Source organism: Papio anubis, chromosome 13 (genome assembly GCF_008728515.1).
Source record: "Papio anubis isolate 15944 chromosome 13, Panubis1.0, whole genome shotgun sequence".
In the NCBI taxonomy this organism is placed as follows: Eukaryota; Metazoa; Chordata; class Mammalia; order Primates; family Cercopithecidae; genus Papio; species Papio anubis.
Genome location: NC_044988.1, coordinates 44,013,688 through 44,035,701, shown reverse-complemented (window position 1 = coordinate 44,035,701; position 22,014 = coordinate 44,013,688). Strand labels below are relative to the sequence as shown.

The following is a 22,014-nucleotide window of genomic DNA, read 5'->3' as shown; positions in this document are numbered from 1 at the left end:
GGACAACATACATATGCCTGCCTCTGCCAAGGACTGTTCTTTCAGAGCCTGAAACACACTGCTGACCAACCATTTGGAGATAACTATTGGGTGAAATCCCACTAGTGCCTTTCTATTTTGCTGCATTTTCTTCAGTTTTATTTGGAATGAATAGTCCTCCCACTAGGTAGATTGCTACACCTGAGAAGAAAGATATATCTGCCCTTTGTATACCTTGATGGGCTGATACCAGGGAACTAATTATATTGATGATTTTCTTCAATTTATTTTCGGTTAAGCAACATAAAGACATGATGACATATTTACCTCTGAGATATGCTTGCTTTGCTCTGGCTATCAGAAGATGCATCTTTAATGAGTTAGTGTATTTTGTCCATAAAAAATTTGTTCATAAAAATGTTTATTTTCAAGTTATCTACATATATTTAAAAAGCCTTTAAACACAATAAAATTTGTTTCGAAGTTTCTCTTTATATCGATACACAAGCAATTTTACATGAATCTCATATGTAATTTTCGTACGTATGTTCTTTTTTTTTTTTTTTTTTTTGAGACAGAGTCTCATTCTGTTACCCAGGCTGGAGTGCAGTGGCACAATCTCGGCTCACTGTACCTTTTGCCTCCCGGGTTCAAGTGATTCTCCTGCCTCAGTCTCCTGAGTAGATGGGATTGCAGATGCATGCCACCAGGCCCTGCTAATTTTTGTATTTTTAATAGAGACAGGGTTTCAACATGTTGGCCAGGCTGGTCTTGAACTCCTAACCTCAGGTGATCCACCCGTCTCAGCCTCCCAAAGTGCTGGGATTACAGGCATGAGCCACTGCGCATGACCGGTTGTTGCATTTTTTCATTGCATGCTCTTTTCCTTTTTTAAAAAAAATATTGCTGTTTGAGTCTGCTCAGGCTGCTATAACAGAAATACCATAGACAGGGTGGCTTAAGGAATAGAACTTTATTCCTCACAGTTCTGAAGGTTGGGAAGTCCAAGATCACCTCTTTCTGCTTTGCAGAGGGAAACCCTCTTGTTGTAAGCCTCACATGGCCAGGGAGAGAGTGCTCTAATCTTTTCATCCACTTATAAGAATCCCATCATGAGGACTCTACCCTCATGACCTCTTGTAAACCTAACACCTCCACAAGGCCCCACCTCCTAATCCCATCACATTGGAAATTAGGGCTTCAACATATAAATTTGATGAGGGGACACAAACATCTAGACATAGCACCCCCCTCATCTTTTTTCAGTCTATCTATACTATATCGCCCCTATCACATTGTCCCTACCAACAACCTAATGTTTGTCCGTTTTTCTCCATGCCCATTTAATTATATGTTAATACAACATATATGTCCATCTACATATATGCATATACACAGATGCAGCTTTTAGAGTTACTTTACCAAATGGAAGCATACTTTTCTCCATTTAATTTTTTCTGACTCCACAATACCTTGTAGAAATCCCTTCACGTTGAATGATTTATCTCTAATTCAAATTCTAAAAGTTACATTCCATTCCATGGTATAAATATACCTACGCTATTTAACCATCCCCTTCTTGACATTTACTTTGCTTGCAGTTTCCACTGTGGACACTGCTGCAATCAACATTCTTGTTCATGTATTCTTGTAGAGGTTGCTTTTATCTGTGTTGGATACATTCTCAGTGTTGTGTGGCAATAATGAAACAAACGGTGATGGATTTTGATTTTTACCTTACTTCTTTTAGTGTTTGACTGGAGGTGCTGCCTGGGAAAAACTAGTTGGCCAATCATCAGGAGGTCTCATAGTGTGGCATTTTCCAGAGTCAAGAATCTCAACCTCAGTGTTATGGGCACAGAAAACGGACTTTGTCCATATATCCCAGGATGATCTGCCTTTTTGTGACAGATTCTCAGTAACAGAATTCGTGTGGCATCTTGATCCATGGCTAATGGTGCCTGCTTATGAGGCCAATTCTTTTTTTTTTTGTTTTGAGACGGAATCTTGCTGTTGTCACCCAGGCTGGAGTGCAGTGGTGCAATCTTGGCTCACTGCAACCTCTGCCTCTCAGGTTCAAGCAATTCTCCTGCTTCAGCCTCCCAAGTAGCTCTGATTGCAGGTGCCTGCCACCACGCCTGGCTAAGTTTTGTATTTTTAGTAGAGACAGGGGTTTTACCATGTTGGCCAGGCTGGGCTCGAACTCCTGACCTCAGGTGATCTGCCTGCCTCGGCCTACCAAAGTGCTGGAATTACAGGTATGAGCCATCGTGCCTGGCCTTTTTGTTTTTGTTTTTTCTTTTTAGCTATATTAACATTCCTGGGTTAAACTATAATCACTATAAGGGAATTTAAGGCATGTTTTCTCCAATTTATTCACTTAGTTAACAAATATTTATTGATATATCAGGCATTGTTCTAGACACTGGGGTTAAATCCATGAGTAAAAAATATAGAAATTCACATCTTCGTGAGGGACATGGCAGTGACTAATATTAATGTGGGTACAAAAGTAATTGTGGTTTTTGCCATTGAAAGTAATGGTGAAAACTGCAATTACTGTTGCAACAACCTAATATAAAGGATCAAATGCATTATGTTAGGTGGTTAGAAAGCGCTAAGGTTAAAAACAAAGCAGAAAAGTGGTAAAGAATGCTAGGGGATGAGACTGACATAATTTTAATGGAGTTGTTAGGTTTGACCACACTGCAAGTGTGACATTTGATGGGAACTTGAGAGTGGAGAGGTGGAAGGAGGGATATCTGGGGGAAGAACATTCAAGTCAGAGACAACAGAAGTGAGAGGCTTTAGTGGGGGAGAGAGGAAGGAAGAATGGTGGATCTTGATTTGTTTGAGGAGAAGCAAAGATGTTAGTGTGGCTGGGACAGAGTCAGCAAAGGGAAGACAAACAGGAGATGAGCTGAGAAAGGTAAGAGGGAAACAGATCACATAGTGTCTTCAAGGTCATCACCAGGGCTTCAGCTTTACTCTGATGAGACACCACTGGAGGTGTTGAGCAGAGCAGTGACGTAAGTAACATTTAATCAGAATATTGGCTGTGATGCTGAAAAATGCCTACAGGAAAGGCAGGAGTAGAAGTAGGGAGATCAAATAGGATGCTATTGCAATCATCTCATGGAGACTTGGTGGTAGCTTGGACCAGGGGGATCACAATGGAGGTAGTAAGAAGCAGCTGGATTCTGGATATGTTTTGAAGGAAGAGCATATTAACTTTTTATTTTTGTGGAACAAATCACAAAAACTTTGTGGTTTAAAACAATACAAATTTATCTCACAGTTTCCCTTTTTTCTGGGGTCAGATTATGGCTTAGCTGGGTTCTCTGCTTTAGGTTGCCACCAGGCTACAGTCAAGATGTTGACGGTCTTCATTCTTATCCGGGGGCTTGACTTAGGAAGAAACCACTTCCAAGCTCATTCAGGGTGTTGGCAGAATTCATTTCCTTGTGGCAGAAGAACCCTTGGAGGCTTGTTTCTTCATGTTCAGCAGGAGAGCCCCTGATTCCAGTCTGCCAAGACAGTGTCTCCTGTATAATAAAATGTAGTCATAGGAGTGACACCCATTACCTTTGTGGAATTCTGTTGGTTGGAAGTGTTACAGATTCTGCTGGCACTCAAGGGGAAGGAAATTTGGATACTAGGAGGCTGGAATTATTTGGGGGGTCACCTAAGATCTGTCTACCATAAAGAAACAACAGGATTTTTTGACTGGATGTAGAATGTGTGATGAAGAAAGGAACAACTGAAAAGTTGGAGTTGCTATTAATTAAGGTAAGGAAGACTGAAGGAGGGAAGATTGAGAGTTCAATTTTGGCTTCATGAAGTGTGAGATGTCTTTTATACACCACCCAGAGATGACAAGCAGACAGTTGCATATGGAAATCTAGAGTTAAGCAGGAGGGTCCAGGCTAGAGGTGTAAGTTTGAGGTCCATTAGCACATAGGTGATATTTAAGTCAAGGAATGAGATCACTAGGGAATGAGTGTAGATACAAAACAGGTCCTACAACTGGACTCTAGGATCCCAGCATTAAAGATTCAGGGAGTCTAGAAAGAACCAGGTAAGGAGACAAAGTGAGATGGAGTGAGATGAGAGGACTGCAGGAGTGTGGAGTCCTTACAGCCTCCGTGTGTTAACTAGTTTAAATCTCAGAAAGCAAAGTTTCCCCCTTACCTCCCAGTTTGGGGAGACACCTACCTATCTTGTTGCCTCTCCTCTCCCTGAATGTACTGTTATCTTAGATACCTGATATGAATGGAAAAAATATTGTATCTTGTCAAAGTTCAACAACCAGATGTGCATTGTTGCCCATATAAGCCAACCTAAATCAGCTTGATTGTGGACAACAGAGTCAGTGGGGGTGTGTGAAGAGTTTTACTCTGGGACTGATACCATAAAAAACAGACTGCTCTGTAAAGTGTACACCCCCTCAGGTATCAGATGACACATGTCAGGCACGGCCTCAAAAGTGAAAAGTTGCAAAGAGTGACAAGGGAATGGAAATAGATTAGATGTGGATAATGGAGGCATTTGTTCCTCTACAAGCTTCTGACAAACATTCATTTTGGTATCTACTGGTTATGCACAGAAATTTATTGAAATTATTAACATGGAAGGCCTTTCTTTGGGCATAACAAACCACCATTTGTTCACCTAATTATACTCTGAATTTAAGGGTATATTTCAGTGCATTTTACTTTAGATATAATCTTTTCAGTTCTTATGAAACACAGAGAAATTGTCATGAAATTCTAAGTGGATAAAGTGGAAACAAAGACTCTATTTGTGCAAGTTGAGTACATAGGAATGTAATTAGCATTGTAGATAGTATAAATAGGCATGTCCATATGCTGTGTCATTAGCTGTGCGTGCTGAAGCTATGTCACCCCATTCATAGTCTCTTTCACACATAAACAAAAACTTGAATGTTCACTTAGAAAAAAGGATATTTTCTGTAATTTCCACTCAAATGTTTCTTAGGTGTCTTCATTGCCCAGCAAAGTTAGAAGTGTGCCCAGTGTGACAAATCATTAAACTTCTTTCTTATCTGGGTAGAATTGATTTAGAATTAATCATGTTTTCAAACAACGTGTTCATAATCCTATCAGCTCTCTGAAAAAAAATAGATTATAATCCTCATTTAACAAATGAGGAAAGAGAAGCAAAGAGTTTGACAACTGTCTGTGAACTCAGGGAACCAAAAGCCACACTTATTGGCAATGAGGTTGGTGTTTCCTCCTGGACCACACAATTGGCATCCCTGTTGGGGTATGTCAAGTCCGGAAACAGGAGCTATAAGCAGGGTAATGAAATGGCTGCATTGCCTTTCAGATGGGTCTAGAGGTCAAGTTAGTTTATTTGTTTTTAATTTAGCTGAACTCATAGGCTGGTTGAAAGATCCCTTTGTTGGTAGCGATATTTTGAACAGCCACACAAACCTTCTGGTCTCTCTCTCGCTTTACTCCAACCCTTTCTCCCATTTGCAGGATTAGAAAAGCACTTGGGAGGCCCATTAATCTTGCTGGCGTTGTCAGGAGTGATCAGCGAGTTTTATTAAAAGCCCTGGGATTTCCTGAAAGGCCTCCTTGTCTGACTTTGAAATGAAAGGGGCATGGTAAGATCTTGGGGCACGTTGTCAGGACCCCTTGCCCTGCCCCTTGGACTATGAGCTGACTCTCCAGGAGGAAGCACAGAAGCCCTCCTTTATTGAAGGGATTTCGCCGGTGGACAGAAAGGCGTTGGGCCCTGTCAGCATGAACTCTCTGAGTTGGGGGGCAGTGAATGCCCTGCTGCTGCTGCTCCTCCTGGCCTGGGCCAGCCCCACCTTCATCAGCGTCAACCGTGGGGTGAGGGTGATGAAGGGCCACTCCACCTTCCTGTCAGGAGATGACCTGAAGTTTGCCATCCCCAAAGAGAAAGATGCCTGCAAAGTGGAAGTTGTGATGAATGAGCCAATAACCCAGAGAGTTGGGAAACTCACTCCACAGGTAGGTCTTGTCTGCGATTTTCCATTCAGTCATATGTTTGAATGCAAGTGTATGAAAGTGTGTGGGATGTGGCCGGGCGCGGTGGCTCACGCCTGTAATCCCAGCACTTTGGGAGGCTGAGGCAGGCAGATCACGAGGTCAGGAGATCTGGCTAACCACGAACCCCGTCTCTACTAAAAATGAAAAAAAGAATTAAGCAGGCGTGGTGGTGAGCCTGTAGTCCCAACTACTTGGGAGGCTGAGAGAGACCTGGAAGATAAGCGTGAACCCGGGAGGTGGGCTTGCAGAGTGAGCCAAGATGGAGCCACTGCTGCCTCCAGCCTGAGTGACAGAAGCCGAGACTCCATCTCAAAAAAAAAAAAAAAAGAAAAAAAGTGTTTGCGGGGACAAAGACAGAACAGAGATGTAAAGGGTCTCTCCTCAAGCCATCAAAGATGAGTAATAGAAGATGTTCACATTTGAAATGTTGGAGTTGCAATTAGCAGGCATAGTATTTAACATATATGTGGTGAAACCTATTTTAAACAATTCTTATTTGACTTCAGATTACAAGCCTGAAACCAGCAGGATTTGATCTGATTACTGTACTTATGGAGAGAGAATGGGATTCAAGCTAATATGGACTCAGTATTTTTCTTATTACTTTTCACTTCTGATAGTCTTTCCAATTTCTCCTCTTTTCTTGGGAGGAGGAATGCCTGCACCCAGCTGCTTGACATATGAAGTAGCTAATTATACAGGAAAAAGCACAAAGCATAATGTAAGAGAATTACACTGGAGTTATTCCTGCCCCCGGTTATCACATCCATTGCCAGTCAGAGTGGCTTTGGATAAGAGATCAAAATTTCAAGACATTTTTAGGACATACCTGTGACCTTAGCATAGCAAAGGTAAAATTTGAAGATGTTTCATCTATTAACATCACTTAAACATTTTTTATGAGTCAGGGAAAAGAAGTAGAAAAGAGTTGTGAAGATACTTCACTTTAAATATTCACTGTTCTTTGAAAATATCTGCTTAATTGTTTTCCTTTTAATCAAAATCTTGGAGACCTTTATATGTAAGGGTATTCTCTGGTCAATCCTTTTGTAGAGGGAAGAGTTACCTCCTAATTCATTGGGTTTAAAAAGTCTATATTCTCTTACACTGGTTTGGCTTAAAGTAGGAGTTACCACTATACATAATTTTAAAAATTGCTTCTGATTTTATTACTTGTTCCCACTGTGCTGTAACTTTGCTCCCAGTGCAAACAATCTTGAGAATATTCAACACTAGATGCTGCTGCTGCTTCTGGAAAAATGGACCATTCTCTTTTGCTGAACTATGAACATTATTTCCTTTTCATTTGGCTAAAGAAACATAATCCATGAGGTTATTCAAAAGTGGTACTAGGTATTGCAGAGAGAGAATAAAAAGACTTAGGTGGATACTAGCTCAAGTGGTATCTCTAGACATTCCATTTACCACACTTCAAGTTATAGACCCATTCTGAAACACATCAGAATTATTTGGAAGAGGGTCTCACATTGCAGGTATTTCTGATGTGGTAGCAACCAAATGTCTCTGCCTAGTTGCTTGTAAGATTTTATTGTCAAAGAGCTTTAGATGGGTATCTGAAACATGTTAGAACGCAACAATGGCTCCACGTATTAGACATTGTGTTCTCAAGTGTTTGGGAGTTGCAATGTCTCCTCAGTTACTTCCAATTATACTTGCATTCTGAATGTGTTTTGATTGGCACTTACGAGTCAGAGAAAAAGAAGATACCTGGGATTGCTCATACTGGAACCTCAATGTGCTAAATAGGATGAGGAAGCAATACAAATAAGCTCAGTAGTGGGTGATAGAGACCCAACCACAGGGACTGGGGTGCAAAGGAAAATGCAGGCTGGTTGCAGTAGCTCACGCCTGTAAATTTCAGTACTTTGGGAGGCTGAGGCGGGCGGATCACTTGAGGCCAGGAGTTAGAGACCAGCCTGGTCAACATGGTGAAACTCCATCTCTACTAAAAATACAAAAATTAGCCAGGCATAGGGTACATACCTGTAAGCCTAGCTGCTCGGGAGGCTGAGGCACAAGAATTGCTTCAACCCAGGAGGCGGAAGTTGCAATGAGCCAAGATAGTGCCACTACACTCCAGCCTGGGGGACAGCATGAGACTGTGTCTTTAAAAAAAAAAAAGGGAAAATGTAGCCCTTTGAGTCTTAAGAGAGGGCAAAATAGGACCCCTGATCCTAGAGGACTGGGGTCTTTGATAAAGCAGGAACCTAGGGCTGTACTGGCACACATGGGTGTCTTATAAAGACTGATGATTGATAATATGGTACCTCTTCCAATCAATGTATTTTTAAAAATCATTCAACATTTATTTACAAGTGGGACTGAGTATTTTGTGAAAAAGAGAAGAAGCAAAATTCCCACTGGTAGCTCACAGTAGCAAGCTGTCTAAGCTGTCTTCCAGTTTTGACCTCAAACATGCATGCCCAACTGAGCAAAAACAAAAGCCCTGCAGATGACCAGATTCTCCTCCTTAGTAGGCAATTTCGAGATAATCTATTGTTACCTAAACCAGCCTCTGAGTGCTCTCCTCTCCCTACCCCAAATGGCCTATGACTCCTTACCATATATGGCACTCTGTCTGAGAGAAATAAAATTGTCTCCATTATATGTTTTTAGTGATGTTTTAATGGTCCTGATTGCTTGGCCTGCTCCATGGCACTGAGGAGCAAAAAGGGATCCAAGTGACTAGAACTAGGTAAAAAACATTTGGTCACAAGAATCAAGGATTGGAATAGGCCTGCAAGTCATCTCCATCTCACACTCTCTGATTTTAAGGTAAAACTCCGATTACTAGAAAGTCAATATAGAGAAGAAACCACAAATTGCCAGGCTGATTTAGGAAACTCTTGGTTGCTGAGAAACACTTCTGAATACACAGATTCCCTAACCTGCTGTTGCTCATTAAGAAAAAGTAGAATCAAGTCGTGAATACTTAGTGTAGGTATTTCCAGAGGCAAATATGACATCTCAAATGGATTTGTAGCCTCTAAAGTTGGTATGGGATTTATATTTTCTAATATTTATTCTGTGGTAAAGGAGTTCATTAAAATATGGAGTTTCATCATTTTTTTTGGCCAAATATTAAAACTTTGTGTGAGAGGAAACTATATCGTGGGAAAACTTTGTTTCTCAAACTGCCAGGTGATCGTTCCTATTTGGTTATTCTTATAATTTCAACAAAAACAAGATTCCCAAGTAAAGTCTGTTTTGTTTTGTTGAATTTGTGCTTGGTTTTTAACCCAGGCTGGTTCAGTCCTTCCCTAGGGGTTTGTTTCTTATGGAGTTTTAGAAATTAAGCATAGCTAAGTGCACATGCACACACGCGCACACACACACACACACACACACAGCCTAAACATTATTCTTTAATAGCGCTTAGTAATAAACTGAAAGCCAAGCTTACATGAACCCATTTCTAGCAAGACGACTATATTAACAACACCCTGCTGTGTAATGAACAGTTTCATGTGACTTGCACAGAAAATGTTTTGTTTAACATCTGTTCAGTTAGTGTTTTCATTTCATTACTGAAGTTTGTCTTAGGACCAACAGGTTCATTTTCCTATTGAATATTTGGAAAGGGATTTCAATTGATGCACACCAGTGCCTTCTGTTCAGATAACCCTCTTGATGTAGTCAATTAGATGAGGTTGATGGCAATATGTTTTCCTCATGTTTTAGGACAAGACTCCCTCACACATGGCACTTCTCACACCTAGCCCAAAGCAAGAAATTTGCTGGGTGGAAAGCACCCCAGGTTAGCACTGAACTTGCTTTTTTGAATAGGAAATATAGCGATAAGGAAGTATCTCTAGTTTGAACCAGTTTACTGTCATTAGAGTGAGTAATGAGTTAGGAATGTGTGACAATTTAATTATAAATTGTAATTGAAAAGCAGTTGAAGTGGAAAAAAACAAAGCTAGACAGTAATTAGAAAAGGATTTAGCTCTCCTTTGTTTTAGTTAGTAAATTTATGGACAATTATGGTTGTCGCCTTTTATAAAAGGAAAACATAGTATGAAACATAAAACAGATGTTTCTTTTAACAAAGCAGATTGTCTCTTTATTACTATGACTATTTGTCAATGATATGGGGAAGGTCTTTGCTTTATCTCCTTCCTAGTTGTCAATTAAAAAGAGGAACCAATGATATCTGTGGGAAAAGAAAATCATTTGTATTAGTGTTAAAGTCTTCTCTGAGTGAATTACGTTGTCTGAAAATGTTTGAGGCTGTGAAAAGGTACAGATGAAACACCGTGAACACAATGGTGGACACGCATGCATACCTCAAGGGTATTAGAACTCTACCAAAGTCAGATCGGGCAGAATGAGGGGCATGATATGGGTGGAAGAGATGATTCTTCCTCTAAAAATCAGGTTCCCAAAATATAACAGTTAACAATCTTCTAATAATTCTGAGTGAGGTGAGACAGTTCATTATAATTTTATTTGAAAAGAGGAAATTGCTTTTAGATTTCTATTTGTCTCATCTGCCATTTCTGCTATTGCTTAACTAATGAAAGCAGTCTTTTGCAAGTATATAAGACACAACTCTGGGTCATGTTGGACTCTGATTAACCACAATGGTGTCCATAGTCAGTGACTTCATCTTTGAATATGAGAATACTATTCGGAAAAAAAAGAAATAAAAGGAGAACAGAGATATACAGAAAGAATACAATGTGTCTGTGGGTGGGTTGAAGCATGCCTTTTCATGCAGACATACAGAAAGAACTCTCTAACTCAATTGCTGTGAACCCTTGAAGGGGGTAAATAAAATTTTGAAAAATGAAACCATGTTTTAAAGGCACTCTAGATGGTAAAAAGACACTTATTTAGAGAGGTAATCATCCTGTAACTAATTTTCTTGATCTGCTTTGGTTTTCACAATTTAGATATTCTCAAAACAAGAGACAGCTGTTTAAGTAGGATGGCGACTGGATATGGGGGTAGGGTAGAGGTGGTGGTGGTGAAGACACACGCACACACACACATACACACGTTACTGACAGACCATATTTTCTCCAGGCAGTACTCTCCTGGCAAAATCTTAAATCTTGTACCAATTTTCTCATAGATATTTATCCAATTCTTCATGTGAACTAGGTCTTTGACTGCCATTTCCTTCCCAATGAAGTCAAGTATGTTCACAATGGTTGTCCAATTCTTGATGAAGACACAGTGAAGCTCAGACTTTACAGGTAAGTGGCACGGGAAGATTGGCCATTTGCTGTCAAGTGACCATTCTATGTACTTCTGAGGGCTTTTCTTGTGGATATGTATTGTCATGAGGGGAGTTAATAGATTCCAGACAAGCAAGTAATCAACAGAAACTGGAAGCCTGAGTGGATAAGGCAAGATTTGTAGTCAGCTTTCACTTATTTCCTCTTGTGTCATCTTCCCTAGGATTCCTCTGTGGCAAATTTTTAGCCCTATCCCGTTTCCCTCTAGTGTCCTTATATAGGTATCTATGGGGTTCCGACCCACCACTTATGGTGGAAAATGGAAATTATAAACTACAAATTCTTAATGAGAATGGGGGGAAAACATATTCCAAAAATGAATGAAATTCTTCTTGTTTGTTACCAGCTGCTTAGTTATAGAAAGTGCAGTATCTTCTATTTTTAAACATATTAAATACTTAAATTTTTTTTTTTTTTTTTTTTTTTGAGATGGAATCTCACTCTGTCGTCCAGGCTGGAGTGCAGTGGTGCAATCTTGGCTCAGTGCAACCTCTGCCTTCCGGGTTCAAGCGATTCTCCTGCCTCAGCCTCCTGAGTAGCTGGGACTACAGGCACCCGCCACCACGCCTGGCTAATTTGTTGTATTTTTAGTAGAGACGAGGTTTCACCATGTTAGCCAGGATAGTCTTGATCTCTTGACCTCATAATCTGCCTGTCTCCGCCTCCCAAAGTGCTGGGATTACAGGGATGAGCCACCATGCCCAGCCTAAAATTCTTTAAAAATCAACTATGAAGTTAAACATGGAATGACCATAGGAGACAGCAGTTCTACTCCTATGTATATACACAAGAAAAATAAAAACTTATGTTTTACACAAGAGCTTGCGCATGAAGTTCACTGCAACATTCTTCATAACAGCCAAAAAATGGAATAAATCCAACTGATGAATGGATAAGCAGAATGTGGTATATTCATAGAATGGAATATCATTCAGCCATAAAAAAAGAATGTAGCACTGATAAAGGCTACAGCATGGATGAACCTTGAAAACATACCAAGTAAAAGAAGCCAGGCACAAAAGACCACATATTGTATTGTTCCTTTTATATGAAATATTTAGAACTGGCAAATTCATAGAGACAGAAAGTAGATTAGTGGTTGCCAGAGGCTGGGGAAGGGAAATGCGTCTCTTTTGGGGGTGATGAAAGTGTTCTGGAATTAGGTAGTCATGATGGTTGTACAACTGTGGGACTACACTAAAAAACTGAGCTGTATATTTTTAAAAAATGAATTTTGTGGTATATGAATTATATCCCAATGAAAATTAATTTTAAATTTAAGCTCATGATTATGGTATATCTGACTTCATAAAAGTAACTGAGAACTCGTGTATTTGGAGTAGGCCTTTTATGGTTTTTTCCTTGGTTTTTATTGCTTTTAAGAATATTTGGTTAAAATACATTGGTGTGAATTTCCTTTAAGCACTAGACTAATGTAAAAGAGTTTTGTAGACGACATTGGAACAGTGAAGCTTTCTACAAACATTTATGACCACCTATTACAGGTCAGGCTGTACACTGAGCATAAGAAACAAAAGGATGAGAATACTCAGATTATTTTAGTGCCTGTAGTCTAAGGCAAAAGATGAGCAGGTAATTATGATGCAGAACAAGTGCCGAAAGAGAGACACAAACAAACTGCTGTGTTCAGAAAATGAAGTGGCACCCAAGGATTCCTTAGGAAGATATGAAATCAGCATACAGGGCCATTTGATCTTTCTAAGACTTTAGAGTTAAAAAACAAATAACTTCAAAGAGCTTGCATGGAAGGGGTGGGAAGGGTAGTGGGGAGTTGCAGGGAACGTGGGGATGGTTAATGGGTACAAACAGTAGTTAGAAAGAATGGGTAAGACCTAGTAATTGATAGCACAACAGGGTTACTACAGTCAGTAACAATTCAATGGCACATTTTAAAATAACTACAAAAATAACTATCAGAAATACCTGAGCACCAATTAATATTACTTTTGCCCTGTGTTCTCCACAGATTTACTGAAACAGATACCTTCATAGAAACCTTTATCCTGCGGGTCTATCTCCTGGAACCAGACTGTAACATCATCCGTATGAGTAACAATGTGCTGGAAGTGCCTGAATTCAATGGCCTGTCCCAAGCGATTGATAAAAATCTGCTCAGATTCGATTATGATAGGATGGCTAGCCTGGAATGCACGGTCAGCCTGGACACTGCGAGAACTCAGCTGCCAGCCCATGGCCAGATGGTTTTGGGGGAGCCTCGACCAGAAGAACCTCGTGGAGATCAGCCACACAGTTTTTTCCCAGCCCGTATGATGTCTTTTAATGCTTATCTGGGTATTACTAAAACTGACAAAAATATCCACGCATGCTCACCTTCCACCATGATTAAGAGTTCTAGTTAACTAGTATACATTTTAGCTGGCTGAACAGTGTGGGTTAGTGGTTAAGGGCACAGACTTTACAATCAGAAAGACCTGGTTTTGAGAACTTCCTGTGCTCTTTATTTTCTGTGTAATTTTAGTTATTAACCTGTCTAAGGCCTCTCTACAATGAGAAAGGATAATAGCTGCCCTGTAGGGTTGGGTAAGGATAAGAGTAAATGAGGTTATACATAAACACAGTGCTTAACACTGTCTGGTTCACAGTAGGTACTCATTAATTGTCAGCTGTTATTAGTAATAGCAACAGTAGTAGTTGGTACATTGATGGAGTATTATTGGATTATGGGCAAGTCTGAAATAAAGCTAGTGGGTAGAAGTGATAGATGAGATTAGGAAGAGTTGATGGATAACATTCCTTCTGCTATTCACTCAATCAGTCTATTTTGGGCACCTCCCGTTCTCTCTAGAAACCATGAGAAACCAAGAAATATAAGGGATAATCATAGCAATAGTAGTAATACTTTGAATTTGGACAGAATGACAGTTAAAGGCACATTTGTTCTATTTTGTATGTCAGAGAAATGAGACTCAAAAAAAAAAAAAAAGTGGATGTCTGGGCATGGTGGCTCACACCTATAATCCCAGCACTTTGGGAGGCTGAGGCAGGAACACTGCTTGAGGCCAGAGTTTCAAGACCAGCCTGGGCAACCTAGCAAGACCCCATCTCTACAATTTTTTTTTTAAATTTAAAAGTGGGTTATGAGTATTATATACCAAACAAGAGTGAAAATACAGTTGGTTAGAGATGTGAAGACTGTTAGAGAGACAATTATGGTTTTCAGTGAGAAAGAACATGTTGGTTCAGGTGGTCAAAGAATGTTTAAGGGAAGGCTTAGTAAAAAGATCAGGTGGACTTAGAAGGATATGCAGAGTTTGAGTGTGTGATAGCCACATGGGGAGGGGATTTCATTGAGTAGACAGACCAGTAGAGATTGTGTGATAGAGACATGGACGCTGATGCTGTAAAGGAAAGACTGGAGCTACACTGTGGAAGGCCTGCAGTGAGTCACTGGTCTATTTGTCAGAGATGTTCAAACCTCAGACAACATATTTTTTTATTTTTTCTCTCAGTTTAACTTTTGGTGGGTGAGAACATGATGAGACTACTGTTCAACCATTTTTCAGTAAAGGAAACTACAAGCTTTCAGAATAATGACAACCCACTCATTGAATGATTGGAGGGTACACGAGTGTTCTTGAGGTAGTGAGAGGGAATAAGTATTCATGGGACGGAGTACTGGTTTTTAAATTTTACAATTGTTGTGTTTAAGTGACTATCTTAATCCAATGCTGTACATTCTAGCACTGGGAGCAAAACTGAAGTGTCCAGGTGGAAGTTGTACCCCAGGATTAAAGAAAATAGGAAGCCTCAAAGTGAGCTGTGAGGAGTTCCTGCTGATGGGCCTTCGTTATCAGCATCTGGATCCCCCTTCACCCAACATTGATTATATCTCCATCCAACTGGACCTCACAGATACCAGGAGTAAAATCGTGTACAAGGTAGAGTTTGCGGTTACGTGTGGATGCCTCCAGGATTCACAGTAAGAGAGCCAGTTACACGGGGCTACTCATGCTGGCCCCATGCCAGGGAGAGTTGCTGTGCTTTTGGGGGTGAAACTGCCAGTGACTCATTGGAGCTGCAGGCTTGTTGGTTCTGCTAGTAAGTGCTTAAAACAGTAGCTTTTGTATAAAATTTCCCTTCTTTGGTTCTCTTCTAGGTCCACCATCACTACGGCAACTTGGGAAGCACTGGGGCCAGTTACGTGCTAACTTTCTTCCTCCTTTACCTCCAATACTCTTCAGCTTGTCATTTGACCTTTTTGTAACACCTTCTCTTTCATGCTTCCTTTTGTCCCTCTTGAAATCAGGGGGTCCACTCTGCAAGGTCACAGCAAACTAGGGGGGAGGAGAATCTCAGTCCCATGTTTATATTTGTCACAGATTGGTCACTCTTCCAGGCTTTGGAATGAAGGGCTGGCTCATCAAGGAGACAGGCTCCCAAAGACCTCCTGCATCTTCCAATCTCTTTTAATTCTCTTGTCTTTCCTCCTATTGATCCTTATGTATTGAAATAATGACAGAAAGTGGATTCCATTTATTCAAAATATTGAACATGCAGTGCTGCTGATTCATGAACTCTATAATTTGTTTACTGGAGAAACCGGGGAAACTGTGTACCTGCTGAAACAGCTGAGATTTTGTGCTGAGGAAAGATGATCCAAGATGATGTTTGGAAATACTTCTATCTTTCACAATCTGGCTTCTCACTGGGATTTCTCCGAAGGGGCCCAGTCAAATATTGAACATTATTACCCCAAGGAATTGATATGACAAGAAATCCTAAAGAAATGATAAAACAAAATCATAGAATTAAGATCTGGAAAAAAAACTCTGAGACAGACTAGTCAAATTGATCAGATAAATCACTTGGGTAGCTTTTCAAGGATAAATTTCTGAGTCCAACTGATAGTTAAGAGCATGAACACTGGGCCCAGATTGCCTGGGTTCAAACATCCACTGAACTAGCTGTGTGACTTTTGGTCTCATTTTCTTCAACTTAAAGTGGGTTAATAGTACCTATTTCTTAGAGTAACTGAGAGGATTAAATGAGAAAATGCTTATTACGTGCTTGACATAAAACCTGGCACATAGTGGCACTATGCATATTGCTGGTTTTAAAAGTCACCTGGTAAAAAACTCATTAGCCAGGTTTGCAAACCCAGGCTGGGTTTAGCTCAAGCTTCCTTTTTATAGTGGTGGCTCCGAGCCGTGACATACCTTGTTCAAACAGACCTAAACACTAGGTCTGTAGACAACTAGTAGATGCTTTCTGTTTGTTTTTTTTTTTTTTTTTTTTTTGAGACGGAGTCTCGCTCTGTCGCCCAGGCTGGAGTGCAGTGGCCGGATCTCAGCTCACTGCAAGCTCTGCCTCCCGGGTTTACGCCATTCTCCTGCCTCAGCCTCCCGAGTAGCTGGGACTACAGGCGCCCGCCACCTCGCCCGGCTAGTTTTTTGCATTTTTTTAGTGGAGACAGGGTTTCACCGGGTTAGCCAGGATGGTCTCGATCTCCTGACCTCGTGATCCGCCCGTCTCGGCCTCCCAAAGTGCTGGGATTACAGGCTTGAGCCACCGCGCCCGGCCTCTGTTTGTTTTAACACAAAACTCCTTTCATTTTTAAAGATTTCTTATATCCATTGAAAAAATTGAAGCCATTTTTCTTTTTCACTGAATTTTCTCATTTTTTTCTTACTATATTGAATAGGGCTTTGTTTGTTTATATTTTAAAATCTATTTTATTGGGAGTTTATCCCTTTACCTTCTTGCTTTGTTTATCATTAACCTATTCCATAGCTTATTTGGCATGTTATAAAACAGATTCATTTATGAATATAAAAGTAATAGGCTCACTGCAGAGAATATTAAAAAAACACAGAAAGCAAGATAAGAAAATAAATATAGCTTTATTGCTACTATTTTTACATACACACACATGTGCACGAGTGCATGCCAGAGTTGGTTTTGTTTTATGGAATCACCTTTATACTATATGTGAAATTTTATATCTTGTTCTTTTGTTGTTTTTGTGGTTGTACAGTCAATTCTCATCAAGTGACCAAATGACCCTTCATTCATAATTTCTTCTAGATTTTTAAAGATCTTCTTCCTTACATTTGCCTTTTTAATCTACCTGAAATAAAATTTTATTATATGATGAAATACAAGGAACAGTTTTTTCCAAATAGCCCCAATTTTCAACACTATTCATTGAACAATTAACTTGTTTCCCGATTGATTTTAGATGATCTTCTGTTGTATAGAAGGATATAACATATACAATTTCAAGGCTAGCTCTTTTATTTCTTAGATTTGCCTACTTATTCTTTGTCAGTCTCATATTATTCTAAACATAACAGGCCTATAATTATCTTACAAGCAAGTTCTTCCTTATCACTTCTCTTCAAAATTTTTATAGTCATTCTCACCTAGACTTAGTTCCAAATAACTATAATTAAATCGTTTATGTTAGTTTCAAAAAAAAAAGCCCCAAGGATTTTTATCAGTATCCAGTTAGAACTATAAATCATTTGGGGAAAATTAGAATAATGGAACATTTACCATATTGAATCTTTTCATCCAGAAATGAAGTATCTCACTTCATTTGGACAAAGCTTCTTTTATATATTTCTGTAAAGTTCATAGTTTCCTTCACATAAGTTGAGCATACTTATTAAGTCCAGTCCTAGGCACTTTGTTTTTGTGAACCTATTGTGAATAGAATATTTTTCTCCCATTATATCTTCTCATTGGTTATTGATGATAAACAGAAAAGCTATTTTTGGAATAATTTTCTTTTATCTGGCTTCTTTCCTGAATTCAATTATTTTAAGAAATTCTCAATTATCTGGGCTTTTAAAGACCATAATTATATCTTTCACTAATGATGATAATTTTGTTCTTTCTTTTTCTGTAATTATTATTCTTATTTTTGCTCTATTCCCCACTGGTTTGAGAAGAACAATATGAAATATAATGTTATTTATAAGAATCTTTGTCTTATATTTTTTATTAATATCAACTGCCCACATTGAATTCATCTTTGAAATTATGTGGTCTCTCTGCTTTCTCCATTAATGATCAATTTGTATTACCCTTTTCTTTTTCATCTTTCTATGTAATTTTATTTTAAGTGCCTTTCTTGTAAGGTACATATAATTGGACATTTTTATTGAATTTCAGAATATTTGTCTTGAATAAGGCAATATAAACTTTATATTTGTGGGAGTAACAGATACACTTCTTTCTCTCATGTTTTATGCTTTCTTGCGAATTAAAAAAATTTGTCTTGCGAAATAGATCATGTTTTCTTTGCCTTTATCTTTATTTATTTGACAATTCCTTATCACACTTTATGTTTTATTTGGATTTAATTCTAAACTTAAAAATATTCTTAAGCCTATATTTGTAATATATACAGTCAAAAAATGAAGTGAGCTGTCTTGGCTCCTTCCTATGTATGATGATAATGGATCCAAGTGATCCTTTCTCGTGGCAATTGCTTTGTTTATATAATTTGCAATTTCAGTTCTAGCATATGATTGTTATACTTTATTATAAGCAGTAAGCTCTTTCATCATTTGTATCCACTTTACTAACATGTTTAAAATAACGTACTTATTTAGACTTAACTCTAGACTCAATTGGTCTTAGCGTGAAGCACCAGTCCTTCTAAATCACAATTTACCCCTCTTGAGTTTTCTAATTATGCATCTTCAAATAATATTTTTTCCCAGTGACACAGGAAGAGTAGATACTCTAAACCCTGGGACATCTCAGTATATTGTTTACCTGCCTTCATCAACCATGCGGTGGGAAGGGAGGGGGTTAATTGTCTTCTCCTCTGTTCCTCTCTTGCAATTCTCTCTTCTCTGCGCATTGCTGGTTAGTTTCTTAATTTTCAGGCTGGTAGCAGGGGTGGTTTCAGGGAGTGGGAGAGAGGGATCTTATTTGATCAGGCACTGATGACATATGATTTCATGCTGTCTGAACCTGGTAGATGTCTCAAGCTGCATCTTTGTCTTAGGGACAAATTCATGGTTTCTCTGGAGAACCCCATTGGTCTATCACTCATTGCTCTCTTAAGAGGATGTATTTCTAGCCTGAGTGATCACTTGCGATTTCTCCTGCAGCTCCTAGGATTTGATTCCATCTCCAGCATTTTCCTACTGGATTTTTGTCCTCTCAAGAGTACTCTCTGAAGTTCAGGGTCCAGGAGACCTCAGACCAGCCCTCTGCCCACTTGGCCCGTATCTGGGAACATTTACATGTCCCTTGCTGCCACAAACAAGAACAGACTGATTCTGGCACAGCCATCATTATTTTTCTGCTCCCAGCCACTTAACTTCCTCAGATATGAGCGCTGTATCAGTTCTCTGTGTGTGTTTCAACTGCAAGAAACACATTTTAAGGGACAGGAGATATGGCATTGCTCTGCTTTTCCTGCTCCATGCCAACGTGCGGTGTTAAAGGTCAGGAAAGTGACTGAGCACAACACAGCAAAGCACTCCTGTCTCCTAATCAATCTTTTTCTTACCTTTCTCAGTCTTTTTATATTCTTATATGAGCAAGAAAGTTCTGGAGTCTGGAACTAGTTCCAGACAACTTGCTGTGTAAATTCTGCATATTTTACTACCTGTCTTACATTCAGTTGCAAATCTAATATCTTTTATTGGAATTTTAGCATTCTGTTATACACAGATTACAACTCCTAGCCCAATGGCCAGTGTTTAGCAGTATGGGACTAATGCTGAGAGCCTGGTTCTCTCAGCAATGGGATAGATCAAATCCTATGAGAACTAGCATCTACTGCTATGAGGGTTCTTTTCTTTACAAAGTCTCACTCTGTTGCTCAGGCTGAAGTGCTGTGGCATGATCAGAGCTCACCATAACTTCAATCTCCTGGGCTTAAGTGATCTTCTTGCTTCAGCCAATTGAGTAATTGACTATAGGTGTGCACCACCATGCCTGACTAATTTTATTATTTTTACTTTTTTTGTAGAGATAGAGTCTCGCTGTGTTGCCCAGGCTGGTCTCAAACTCCTGGCATCAAGCGTTCCTCCTGTCTTGGCCTCCCAGAATGCTGGGATTGCAGGCATGAGCTACCACACCTCGCCCTGTGAGGATTCTTTCTGCCCATAGCACTTGTTGAGATCTTAGATCTTGTGGCACAGTTTCTTGGTTTCTTTGGAGGGTCTCTTGCTCATAGTGCTCTCATTTTGGAGGATGCATGCCCAGCCTCAGTGCTCACTTGCAATCCCCAATGCCCAACCCTTGCTTGGAGATCCAGGGTCTTAACTAACCAGACAACCAAGCAACTATTCTTCATTTGCATGAGAACCAAATCATAAAGACATATTTCCTTCATCCTTCTCCTGCCCCCTTTAAAACTACATGACAGGAGGTGAGGAAGGTGGCTGCAGAAGGTTGTTGATGGGTGCCAGACTGCTAAGTGCCTACTTTGGCTATTTCGTTTGTCCTCACTTGATACTTGGGAGTCTAGTATTAATATTTTCATTTACAGCTGGAAAGAAAATGAGAATGAAGAGTTAAGTAACTTGTCTAAAGTCACACAAATTAAAAGTGTTGGAGATAGAATGATAAACACAGTTCCTTCTGATGCCAAAATAGGTGCTCCCTTCTTCACCTGGCTGCATGTAAGAGTCACCAGGGAGCTCGAGAAATACTGGTTTTCTGGTCCCCTTTTTGGAACAATTAAACAAGAACCTCTGGAGATGGATCCTAGGTACCAGCATGTGTTTAAATCTCCCCAGGTGATTCCAGTATGCAGCCAGCTTCAGGTCACCGCTAGATGCTAGGCTGTGGCTGTATTAAATATTAGGCTATTAGCCCTGTATTATATCACCTCAATCATATTATTTCCTCCTTTATATTTTCTCTGTCCTTCAAAAGTCAGAGAGTGCGTGGCTGCCTGTCTATATCCGAGCTGGAATTCCGAATCAGATTCCAAAGGCTGCATTCATGGCCATGTTTATTCTGGAAGTGGATCAGTTCATCCTGACCTCCTTGACTACATCAGTTCTGGACTGTGAAGAAGATGAGACCCCTAAACACTTGCTGGTGTTCAACATTACTAAAGCCCCGCTCCAGGGCTATGTGACTCACCTGTTGGATCACACCAGACCAATCTCCTCATTCACCTGGAAAGATCTCAGTGACTTGCAGATCGCCTATCAGCCACCAAACTGCAGTCATTCTGAGAGGAGACATGATGAGGTAAGAAGGAGAGACAAAGCTTCCAGCCTAGAGAAGTCACAGGGTTATTTAAGAACCCCCTACCCTAAACCCTCAGGTTCCTTCGTACCTTCATTGCCTCAGAAAAGAATCAATCACTATAAATCAGGATGCAAGCTAACTGCCCAGAGGAGCCAGGCAGGCGGGGTCAATGAGCAAACCCCACTGAGGGGCACTGTGGCAAACTGAAGAAAGAGCCAGCCCCTCAGGAAGCAGCTGCCACTCAGCTCGCGCCCACCGCTGCCCTGCAAGGATACAAGTGTGCCCACTGTTGCTGTGGCACTCATGTGCCAAGAGAAATTGGAAAATGATACTTTTTGGTAAAATGCTTAAATTCTTGAATATAGAAAACAATTAAAAATTGTAGTGAAACGTATTGTGTTAGCTACCAAATATTTCTGAGGGCCGCATTTGACCCAGGGCTCACCAGCTTGAGAACTGCAGCAGCCTTTGCCAGCCTTCCTGAATCACAGAGACCATTGAAGTTAGAGATGACT

General features: G+C 39.9%; 1 protein-coding gene across 15 annotated transcripts in view; it reads left to right on the top strand.

Annotated features, from left to right (window-relative positions):
* FREM1 (FRAS1 related extracellular matrix 1) overlaps positions 1-22,014 on the top strand; it is a 175,383-nt gene that overhangs the window by 36,064 nt on the left and 117,305 nt on the right. For all 15 annotated transcript variants that reach the window (XM_031654249.1, XM_031654248.1, XM_031654247.1 and 12 more), the window contains 5 exons: positions 5,484-5,984; positions 11,151-11,245; positions 13,275-13,573; positions 15,011-15,207; positions 21,176-21,499. In XM_031654249.1, the coding sequence (XP_031510109.1) occupies positions 5,751-5,984; positions 11,151-11,245; positions 13,275-13,573; positions 15,011-15,207; positions 21,176-21,499 (1,149 nt within the window). In that variant the 5' untranslated portion in view covers positions 5,484-5,750. The remainder of the gene's footprint in view (positions 1-5,483; positions 5,985-11,150; positions 11,246-13,274; positions 13,574-15,010; positions 15,208-21,175; positions 21,500-22,014) is intronic.